This window comes from Periophthalmus magnuspinnatus, chromosome 24 (genome assembly GCF_009829125.3).
Source record: "Periophthalmus magnuspinnatus isolate fPerMag1 chromosome 24, fPerMag1.2.pri, whole genome shotgun sequence".
Lineage (NCBI taxonomy): Eukaryota > Metazoa > Chordata > Actinopteri > Gobiiformes > Gobiidae > Periophthalmus > Periophthalmus magnuspinnatus.
In genome coordinates, this window is record NC_047149.1 from 2335388 (window position 1) to 2347469 (window position 12082).

General features: G+C 45.3%; 1 protein-coding gene across 2 annotated transcripts; it reads left to right on the forward strand.

The window, feature by feature from the left end:
- Positions 1–11304, forward strand: LOC117393173 (bifunctional protein GlmU-like). 2 transcript variants are annotated; one of them, XR_008649233.1, is made up of 3 exons: positions 1–94; positions 9051–9233; positions 10240–11304. XR_008649233.1 is itself a non-coding variant. In XM_055232182.1 (3 exons), the coding sequence occupies exons 1-3, from the start codon at positions 8706–8708 to the stop codon at positions 10492–10494; spliced, it is 441 nt and encodes a 146-aa protein (XP_055088157.1). In that variant the 5' UTR covers positions 8672–8705; the 3' UTR covers positions 10495–11304. The 2 variants fall into 2 exon arrangements, 1 of the variants encoding a protein (XP_055088157.1); XM_055232182.1 differs by lacking the exon at positions 1–94 and adding an exon at positions 8672–8708.
- Positions 11305–12082: the final 778 nt, after the last annotated feature.

Consider the following 12082-nt stretch of genomic DNA (forward strand, 5'->3'; position numbering starts at 1 on the left):
CCGGGACTAAACCAGGTCTAAACCAGGTCTAAACCAGGACTCTTTCTGTTTGTTGACACTGGTGCTACAGTCTGCTGCTCTCAGGTCACGCAAGGTAAAGTCTGACTCAATTCAAACTTTCAAACCAACATCCGGTTTGTATCTGCATCCTCGAGTGAACCATTGAGTCTAGTACTTACAATACAATACACTGTGTGTTGTAGCAGTAGTACAAGCAGTAGCAGCAGTAGGAGTAGTACCAGTAGTAGTAGTAGAAATAGTAGTGGCAGTAGCAGTAGCAGTAACAGTGGTAGTAGTAGCTGTAGTAGTAGCAACTACTACTAACAACTAGTAGTAGTTGCAGTAGTAGTAGTAGTAGTGGTAGCAGTAGTAATAGTAGCAGTAGTAGAAGTAGCAGTAGTAGTAGTAGCAGTTGCAGTAGTAGTAGTAGTAGTAGCAGTAATAGTAGCTGTAGTAGTAGTAGCAGCAGCAGTAATGGTAGCAGTATTAGAAGAAGTAGCAATAGTAGTAGTAGCAATAGTAGTAGCAGTAGCAGTAACAGTGGTAGTAGTAGCAGTAGTAGAAGAAGTAGCAGTAGTAGTAGTAGCAGTAGCAGTAATAGTAGCAGTAGTAGAAGAATTAGCTGTAGTAGTAGTAGTAGTAGTAGCAGTAATAATAGCAGTGGTAGAAGAATTAGCTGTAGTAGTAGTAGAAGAATTAGCTGTAGTAGTAGTAGCAGTAGCAGTAATAGTAGCAGTAGTAGAAGAAGTAGCAGTAGTAGTAGTAGCAGCAGTAGCGGTAATAGTAGTAGTAGTAGTAGTAGCAGTAATAGTAGCAGTAGTAGAAGATGTAGCAGTAGTAATAGTAGTAGTACTAGCAGTAGCAGTAATAGTAGCAGTAGTAGAAGAAGTAGCAGTAGTATTAGGAGTAAACTCCATAGAGATGCCATTGCTTTGCCTGAAATGTCACATACAGCATAACATAATTGAAAAGATGAATTATGACTGTGAGTAGGGTCACCTCTCCACAGATCTGACCTGTAACTTGGCCTGGTTTGTCACGTGCTTGTCTATTAAAATATGTATAAAGCCACACTGTGAAACATGTACATCACAGAGATAAAGTTTCCATGGAGACAAGCAAGTGACAACCACGGCAAGTGCCCTAATTTTGTAACACTCTGAAACTTGTGAAAAGTGTTTGGGTCTAATGCAGTTTGTTAGTTTTGCATGTGGCATCTCAGCAGCAGCAGCCGGGATCGTTCTGACTTTCATTTAGTCCAAACTCCCCCAGGATCTCTGCAGCCGAGTTCAACCGAGGTTTAGTCTGTTTAACATCTCTGCATCACCATCATCGTCCTCCCAGCTGTCTCCTCCTGTCTCCTCCTGTCTCCTGTCTCAATGGTTGTGTGTGCATGTTCTCCATTTGTTACTGTGGCAGAGTGGTTATCCTGTCTCCTCTCTCTCACCAGGAGGTTGTAGGTTCGACTCCTGATCTCTCTGAGTGGAGTGTGCATGTTCTCCCTGTGTTGCTGTGGCAGAGTGGTTATCCTGTTTTGGGGTCATGTGAGGTGAACTCGGCTGCAGTCTATATTTATCTGTGATGTAATCCTTTGTCTGCCACAGTCTGGTCCTGGTTTACGTTCAGCTTTCGCTTCCTGTTCAAATGTTTAGATATTTATTTGTATGATCTTTTCCAATGTAAGCCTTCTTAGGTCTGCTCTGTTGATGAGGGCAGTATGAAATGGATGATGCAAAGGGGCTCAGAGCAAGCCAATGTTGGCTCTAAATCAACATTTGCATTACAACAATAAAAGTGAAACCCATATAGAGTAATTAGTTAGTATTAGGAGCAGTAATCTAGACCTAGTAGTTATAGTAAGCAGGGGTAGTAAGAGTGGTAGCTCTACTTAAATGACCCTTACAATAGTGAGGGATATATCTACACATCATAATTAGGCTACACTTGTACTGAACCCTGATCAAAACCTGGACCAAGAACTAGAACAGAACTAAAACAAATATTTATAAGGACTATCAGCTCAAACCAGGACCACACTATTGCAATAATTAGCAACCTACTTTCTCAATAGTCTACATAAACAATTTCTAACTCTGATGTATTTGTATTATAACTGTGGATAGTTTCACGCCTGATCCTTGTTTGAACCCGCACAGATGCAGTACACTGTGCCTCTCCTCGCCCCTCTCCTCTTTAGTCCGTTTCTTTTGTTAAAGTCAGGACTCCGTGTTCCTTTGCCGTAGACAGCACAGGGGTCGTGTCAGGTCCCGTCCCGCCGGCTCCTCACATCCTCGGCCCCGTTAGACCCCGTTAGACCCGGTTTAGACCCGGGTCCGGTCAGGTTTTTGTGTCTGGATCGAGGCGAAGTGACTAACAGAGCGCGCTGTTCTCTCCGTCTGTCTGTCTCTGCACCCGCCGCACTTTACGCACGGGGTCATCTGAGGTAACGGCGCCACTCCGGGCCGTTTTTACCGAGTTTACCGCCAACCAAACCGTGTCATGACTCGGCGCGGGCGCCCGTGCCACGTTTAACGCCCTCTCCATCACGACATACAAAAGTTGCGTCGCGTTAGACGTCGTTTCTTGGCGTTTCTTTGTGTCTTGGGGATGTTAGCGAGCGCCATGTTTCGGGCACAGTGAAGCGAGTGCACCGTTGCTAGGAGACTCAAAAAAAGTTTGGCTGGTTTCCATGGAGATACTACAGCAGCAGCGTGAATGAGCGAACATCTAACGCCAAATAAAACGATTTTGACAATATAAATTACATCTAGACTAAATGTAAGACTGATTAGTCCCGGTCTGGGCAGTCATTAGCTGTAGGAGTCAGAGAATCAGAATCAGAATCAGAATCAGAAGACTTTTATTGCCATAGTCTGTGAACACAGTTCACAAACTAGGAACTTGATACGGTGAAAAAGTGCAACATAAACACACTGAATAAATACAAATACAAATAAGAGCATGCACAAAGTTAAAAAGATATGCTTAAAAAAATCAAATGAAATACTTAAAGGGAAAAAATATGTACAATAGCAGCATCAGAACAACAGTGCAAAGTGGCTTGTTAAAGTGACCGGTGTTATAAAGTGTCCAGTTTAGTGCCGATATTATAGAGTGTTCATGAGACAAACAGCAGAGGGGAAGAAACTGTTCTTATGGCGAGAGGTTCTGGTCCCAATGGACCGTAGCCTCCTGCCAGAGGGAAGTGGCTCAAATAGTCCATGTCCAGGGTGAGAGGTGTCAGCTGCTATACGGCCTGCTCGCCCCCGAGTCCTGGAGACGTACAGGTCCTGTATAGATGGAAGGCTGCAGCCAATCACCTTCTCAGCAGAGCGCACAATGCGCTGCAGTCTCTGTCTGTCCCTGGCAGTGGCCCCAGCGAACCACACAGTGATGGAGGAGGTGAGGATGGACTCAATGATGGCCGTGTAAAACTGCACCATCATCTGGACTGGCAGCTTGCGTTTCCTCAGCTGCCGCAGGTGGAACATCCTCTGCTGGGCTTTCTTGATGAGGGAGCTGATGGTCGGCTCCCACTTGAGATCCTGGGTGATGCAGGTGCCCAGGAAGCGGAAAGAGTCCACAGTGGTGATGGGGGAGTCCGTCAGGGTGAGGGGAGGCAGGGGGGCTGTGACTTTCCTGAAGTCCACGATCATCTCCACCGTCTTCTGGGCGTTGAGCTCCAGGTTGTTGCTGCTGCACCAGGACACCAGCCGGTCCACCTCCCTCCTGTAGGCAGACTCATCGCTGTCCGAGATGAGTCCGATGAGGGTGGTGTCATCCGCAAACTTAACCAGTTTGACGGAGTCGTGGCTGGAGGTGCAGCAGTTGGTGTACAGGGAGAAGAGCAGGGGAGAAAGTACACAGCCCTGTGGAGATCCTGTGCTGATAGTCCGAGTGTCCGAGACATTCTTCCCCAGCCGCACGCGCTGTCTCCTGTCTGTCAGGAAGTCAGTGATCCACCTGCAGGTGGAGTCAGGCACGTTGAGCTGAGCGAGCTTGTCCTGGAGCAGAGCAGGGAGGATGGTGTTGAATGCAGAGCTGAAGTCCACAAACAGGATCCTGGCGTAGGTTCCCGGGGAGTCCAGATGCTGGAGGATGAAGTGAAGGGCCAGGTTAATGGCGTCGTCCACAGACCGATTGGCTCTGTAGGCAAACTGCAGAGGGTCCAGGAGGGGGGAGGTGAAGGACTTGAGGTGGTGCAGGACCAGGCGCTCAAATGACTTCATGACTACAGACGTCAGCGCCACAGGTCTGTAGTCATTAAGTCCAGTGATCCTGGGCTTCTTGGGGACGGGGACAATGGTGGACAGCTTGAAGCAGGCTGGGACATGACATGACTCCAGGGAGGTGTTAAAAATGTCCGTGAAGACAGGAGCCAGTTCCTCAGCACAGTGTCTAAGGGTGGAAGGAGAGACACCGTCTGGGCCCGCGGCCTTACGGGGATTCTGCTTCCTGAAAAGCTTAGTCACGTCCTGCTCCACAACTGTGAGGGCAGTGGGGGAGGAGGGGGGGTCCGAGGTGGGTTTGGAGGTAATGTCCATGATGGTGGGGGAGGAGGGGGAGGGGTGTGAAACTTCAAACCTCGCATAAAAGCCGTTTAACTTTTCTGCTAGTTGTTTGTTGTCCACGGCGGGAGGGGCTTTGGGCCTGTAGTTGGTGATTTGCCTAAGCCCTCTCCAGACAGAAGCAGAGTCGTTGGTGGAGAATTGCTGCTCCAGACGTGTATTGTACTTCGCTTTAGCCTTTTCCACCTCTTTGCTAAACGCATACAGAGGAGTTACGTTTTAACGTTCTCCTCCATCAGGTCAAATGAGGACACCGAGCAGACTCCTAATGGATTCAGCTGAAATAGACTCTTTGGCCAGTAGGACTCGGTGCATATTTCTGCCTGGATTATTTTGAACTACTACTCTGTTTTTTTGCTTTTATAATGTTTTAATGTTGTTTCCTCACCACAAGCAGGCCTGGTGTTGTGTTTTGTTTCATTTACACATGTTTAACACACAAACCCTGCATATTTAGAGTGAGTTCTTCTCTCAAACAGAAAACACTCTGTTCCACCTTGTGATGTCATCATGTGGTAATACAGGAAGTGCTCCACTGTGTTTTTAAATGTCATAGACCTTCACTAGAATCATTTGGAATCATTAGAATCATTTCAGACCTCACGTTTGCCAATCTCTACTGAACTAAAGGTAAAAGGAGCTGTTAACATGAAAACTACCACTTCATGACATCACAAGGTGGAACAGAGCATTTTGAGCTTTGAAGATGTAGACAAATTAATAACATAGAGTTACTCAAAGAAGTTTGAATGAAACAAAACACAACTCCAGCTATGTTTTTGATGAAGTAACGGTATTCTAACTTTTGGGTTAGTTAACTTTATGTAAGTGAAGTGCACATTTCCTCCCAAAATAACATGCAGAGGGAATGCAGAAGTGAGGGTGTCGTTCTGGGTGCTACAGTAACGTGTCAACTTGTATAAAGTTATGAACAGGTCTAAACTGTGATATTTATAATCGTTCTATCTATGGTGTAAGGAGACATAGGGCTAGTAAGTGACAAATGTGGTTTTAAAGTTACTGTGAGAACATCAATAATATAACCTAAACCTCTCCTCTGCATCATCTGACCCTCTCCTCTGCATCCCCTGCTCCTCTGACCCTCCTCTTTGTGTCCTGTGCCCCTCTGCCCCTTTCCTCTGTTCCTCTGACCCTCTTCTCTGCATCATCTGACCCTCTCCTTTGCATCCCCTGCTCCTCTGACCCTCCTCTCTGTGTCCTGTGCCCCTCTGCCCCTTTCCTCTGTTCCTCTGACCTTCTTCTCTGCATCATCTGACCCTCTGATCATCCTCCCTGTGTCATGTGCCCTTTTGACCCTCTCTTCTACATCCTCTGTTCCTCAGACCCTCTCGTCTGCATCATCCTTTCTCCTGTCCCTCTCCTCTGCATTCTCTGACCCCCTCTTCTGCTTTTCTGACCCTCTCCTCTGCATCCTCTGTTCCCCTCACTTCCTCCTCTGCATCCTCTGCTCCATCTGAGACAAAGGTTGGGAATTAATAATACTGGACTACTTGGCCAGTTCCATCCTCCAATATCCCATTTGTGGATTTTACTTTTCGATCTTTCTGTTTAGCCTCATCACAAAGCCTTAAGCCCGCCCCTACCGGAGAGAGTGACATCACCCCATTTATCTGAAAACAATCACCATCACCACTACTACTACTATACTCCACTCGCCCTCCTACTGCTACTGCCACTGCTACTACTACTACTACTGCTACTACTGTTACTGCTGCTGCTGCTAACACTATACTTTCTGCTACTACTAATACTGCTGCTGCTGCTGCTACTGCTATTATACTCCTGCAGCTACTACTGCTACTGTTACTACTACTACTACTACTACTACTACTACTACTACTACTACTGCTGCTGTTGCTGCAACTATTACTACTACTACTTCTACTACTACTACTACTACTTCCTGCACTTTTAGGTAGTACTTTTTTCAATGCTCATACTTTTTCAACATGATTTTACTGTATTATATTATTAAGGATTTGCCATGATTTTCCTGTATAATTCCTAATCTAACCCCACTCTCAGGTACAGAGCCGCTCTGTTTGACTTTTCCCGTGTTTTTGCGGTGAGACTCGTTCCTTTGTTTACGGTGAACTCAATGAACCTCAGAGTCTGCGTTTGTGGCGCCTTCTGTAGGCGAGAGGCCATCACTGCACCGTCTTTGTTTCAGCCATGGATCTATTGTTTCAGCCTCAAAACAAACCAACAGACAGAAAATAAAATTTAAAAAAAACACAAAATAAAATAAAAAAAAGAAGAAAAGCGCACAAAGCTGTGAATGTTTGCACACACTGTTGAATTTATCAAATATTTACAGAGGTGGGTAGTACTCATACTTATTTGGGTAACGATTTTTCAGAGTAGTTTTCAGAGCCCATTGATACTTTGCAGTGATGTAGTTGCAAAGTATCAGTGGGTTGGGGGTGACTTATGCTTGCTAGTGAGAGAGACTTGTGAAACAGCACAAATCAGATCATCTGCTGTAGTTTCAGATAAGTCTGATTTTTTTATAATCAGATTGTGTAAAAAAAAAAAAAAAAGCTCAAATTAAAGTCGAACTTAAGTAACAGAGCTTCAGACAGAACTTGCTCTTACTCGAGTAATATATTGTACAGTGTAACAGTACTTTTTAAAAGTTGTGTTCCTCTTCTCTCTGTGAGTCTAAAGTGACTGGAGCTTTATGTAACAATATGAAATGGTTTGAACATTTGTATTTCTTGCAGCTCCTTCAGATGTGATTTAGCTCATTTTTGTGTCAGTTTGAAAATATCAGATTTTGTGCATTTCACTTCACATTACATTTACTTCAAATTATAAATCAGATGTTAAACAAACTCTTCAAATTACTCAAATAAATGTATTCAGTGATCCAGATCCTTTATTCTTTTTCATATGGCGACCTCTTATGGTGAAACTGTGTTTTACAAGCACAATCATTGATCATTGATACTACACGTAGGGTTGTGCAAGTAAACACATTTTAATAAAGGTTCTGTTCTTGACAACGGTCAGTGATCAGCTCTGATGTTTTAATGGAGAGGTCCACAGCCCCACTCCTCTGTCAGAGGCTCTGGTGTTTTAAAGGAGAGGTCCACAGCCCCAGTCCTCTGACAGAGGCTCTGGTGTTTTAATGGAGAGGTCCACAGCCCCACTCCTCTGTCAGAGGCTCTGGTGTTTTAAAGGAGAGGTCCACAGCCCCAGTCCTCTGACAGAGACTCTGGTGTTTTAAAGGAGAGGTCTACAGCCCCAGTCCTCTGTCAGAGGCTCTGGTGTTTTAAAGGAGAGGTCCACAGCCCCAGTCCTCTGTCAGAGGCGCTGGTGTTTTAAAGGAGAAGTCCACAGACCCAGTCCTCTGTCAGTAAAGCACTGGCCATGTCTCAATTAGCCAAAATGCCCTTAGATCACAGATGACAAACTCAAGGCTCGCAGGCCAAATGTGGCCCTCCACATCATTTTATTTGGCCCTCAATAGAGTCAGTTAAAATGTATGATGGTCATAAAATGTCATTTTATCAGGAGATACGCTGTTACATCTAGGCAAATTCATATGCAATATTTGTAATTTCTTCTAATCCGCAGGGTGTCTTCACCCACGCTGGTCTGCACAACATGTTCATGAGTTCCGGTGCATTCCATATGTGTGTGCCCCCTGGTGGGCACGTGTCATTTACCTTAGCGTTAGTAAATCAAGATACCAGTCTGATGTAGTGCTGCATTGCTAGAAAATACTTTACAATAGTAAGATGAAATGAACTGGAACATGGCATAGAAGGTAAACAGTGCCCTCTACCGATACTTCGCAGCTGATATCATTACCATTCCCTGTTGCTAACTGTTCTCTGTCTAAGGCTTGTTAGACTTAACAACATAGGACCTTTGACTGCATTATAGTTTAATTGGCTACTTTACGGAATTCACACATTACGTTATTTTCTATTGCGTATGTTGCGTATGCCATAACGGGTAAAACTTGTTTACCGTTGGGTCCATGCGCGCTTCTCTTACTGTCCAGCAGGTGACAGTAGAAGCCCGTCAATAAGTTTGGACCGCGCTCGCGCTGTTCAAAGTCTGCTGTGATCTGCGCATGCTCAGACGTTTGTGGAAACAGACTGAAAAATGGTGAGTGTATGTATTCTGTAGTTTACTTTTCTCTTCTTTTCCCCTGGTTCAGTCCTGATTCAAACCTGGTCTGGTCTTTGGTTCAGTTCTGGTTTAGGCCTGGTTTGGTTTCTGGTTCTGTCCTGGTCCAGTCCTGCTCTGTTCTTGTTTCAGTCCTGGCTTAGTCCTGATTCAGTCCTGATTCCATCCTGGTTCAGTTCTGGTTCAGTCCTGGTCTGGTCTCTGGTTCAGTCCTGGTTTAATCCTAGTTTAGTCATGGTCTGGTTTCTCGTTCAGCCCTGATCTAGTCTTGTTTCAGTCCTGGTTCAGTCCTGGTTTAGTCCTGGTTTGGTCTTCTTTCAGGCTTGTCCCTCCTCTCTTCGGGTCTATGCCTTCCGGGTTGGTCCTGGTTCAGAACTGCTCTCATCTCTTCGGGACTTTGTGGATCATAATAGACTTAGAGCTCCGTTTGTCCTCACCTGTGTGGGCAGCTTGACCTCAGCACGACTGCGGCTCGCCAATGCTACGGCAACAAACACCAACCAGGTAACCACCCACACCAACCAGTTAACCAACTACATCAACCAGGTAACCAACCACACCAACCAGTTAACCAACTACATCAACCAGGTAACCACCCACACCAACCAGGTAACCACCCACACCAACCACACCAACCAGTTAACCACCCACACCAACCAGGTATCCACCCACACCACCCACACCAACATGGTAACCAACCATACCAACCATCAAACCACTCACACCGACCAGGTAACCACCCACATCACCCTCACCAACATGGTAACTATCGACACCAACCAAGGCAACCAAAACTAACCAGGTAATCACAGAAATGACGCCAACCAAGTAACTACCACTTAGACAAAGTACTGAAAAGGATCACATAATACACTATTTCTTTCCTCGTGAACCTTACACATTCATGTAGCGTCTGTGTCTTGCTCAACGACGCAGCTACAGGACGTGTTCATGTTCTAGGATTCGATGATGTCATAGTCTCAGATGGAGGGCAGGGGTCTATATAACTTCTCATTATTAGTTTGGGATCGGCTCCACAAACTCGTCATATTAATCTTATGTCTTAAAGTACATTCAGATGATAACAATCATGTCTTGAATAATAGCACCACTTTTTGAAGCTGTTGAGAAAAAAATAATTTGACTTTAGTGTTTTTAAACTGACAGAGTTTGTGTCAGTTTTTGTTTCATATGGATAGGCCCACAGATTACACAGATATTAACCATAAACCAGATCAACACACACAGCAAACTCCACCTGAGAGTTCTGACCCGTCTCAGATCAGGTATTGATATTTTGCAATGAAATCATGCTGAGGTGTTCTACATATATCTCTCTTGTGGAATGTCCAGCAGTTACCATGGTGAGACAATGCACACATTAGCAACCACTGTTAAAAACACTTTAACATAGTCTGAAAACTGAAGAAAAACAGGATTTAAACAGAGACAGGGATTCTACAGTGTGCTGATATAATTAGAGCAGTCTCTCTTTCTCTGTTCCTCTAAGGTTTTGGATCTGAGCGGTCGGTTCGAGATTGTGTCGTTGGTGGGGACTCTGAACCCCGAGGCTCACCTGCACCTCTGCCTGTCGGACAGCAGGGGGTGCACTGTGGGGGGGCATGTCCTGGGGAACCTGCAGGTCTTCACCACAGCCGAGGTTCTGATTGGAGATGCCCAAGAGCTGATCTTCACCAGAGACATGGACCCTCAAACCGGCTTCCCCGAGCTTGTGGTGCAGGCCCGAGACCAGACCACAGACTAAAGACCAAACCAAAGATCAGAGAAGAGGCTAGGTCAGAGATCAGACTCGACCAGAGACTCGACCAGAGACTCGACCAGAGACTCGACCAGAGACTCGACCAGAGACTCGACCAGAGGCCAGACCAGAGGCCAGACCAGAGGCCAGACCAGAGGCCAGACCAGAGGCCAGACCAGAGGCCAGACCAGAGGCCAGACCAGAGGCCAGACCAGAGGCCAGACCAGAGGCCAGACCAGAGGCCAGACCAGAGGCCAGACCAGGGACTAGGACAAAACCAGGACTAGACCAGAGTGTAGCATTAAAGCAGGACTAGACCAGAGTCTAGGACTAAACCAGGGCTAGACCATAGACTAGGACTAAACCAGGACTAGACCAGAGTCTAGGACTAAACCAGGACTAGACCACAGACTAGGAATAAACCAGGACTAGACCAGAGTCTAGGACTAAACCAGGACTAGACCATAGACTAGGACTAAACCAGGACTAGACCAGAGTCTAGGACTAAACCAAGACTGGACCACAGACTAGGACTAAACCAGGACTAGACCACAGACTAGGACTAAACCAGGACTAGACCAGAGCCTAGTAGTAAACAGGACTGAATTGAGAGGGACCAGCTTCCCAGAGTGTGAAGGACAAGGACTAGACTGAAAATCCTGATTAGACAATGAAAAAGACTAAACTAACCTCCCAGTCCTAAGCTGAACACGGATTGGACAGTGTCAACTTTGCCACCAAAAATGTTTCTATCAGAGCTTTTGTCAGTGTCATATTTTTGCTGACTTAAACAAAATAAAAAGTAATCATAATGACTAAAATTATGACTAAAATTAGTCTAAACAAAAAAAACCAAAAAAAACAAGACTAACCCAATAATGAACAGGCCTGAACAGGACTATAGCAGGACTAAAACAGGCCTAAACAGGCCTAAATAAGACTGAACAGAACCCTAACAGGACTAAAGTAGTGCTAAAACAGGACTCACACAGGTCTAAACAGGACTAAAACAGGACTAAAATAAGCCTAAACAGGACTAACATGGGCCTAAACAAGACTAAGCAGGAGTATTCTTCACACATTTCAATTCTACAGCAGAGGAACAGTTGGGACCATGTACAAAGCTGTGGAGCTCTTTTGTTGTGGTCGCTGCATGAGTCCCGTCAGTGCTGGAGGTCCAGAGCCCCCCTGAGTACCCCAAAGACCACACAGTGGTTACTGTATATGAGACCAGTATATACACACAAGGCAGGAATAATCACCGAATACAAAGACCAGGCTTTGTAAACTCTAGGCCTAACCTCAGATCACTGTAGTTTAACTTAAAGCTGCAATATGTAACCTTGGAGTTTCTCCCACCTGCTTGTCTCCATGGAGATGTTATGGCTTTTAAATGAGAGGACCTTTATTTGCCTCACAATGGGGAAATTTGAGTGTTGCAATGTAAAGCTCAAGACCAGCCAAAGAATAAGTATAATCAGATAAAGATCTATGGTTAAAAAGACCTTAAACATAATCATTTCACTGCAGTAATATGATTTAAAAGTACTTGAAAAATGTACTGAGTCAGGACACATGTTTGTCCTGCAAGTTT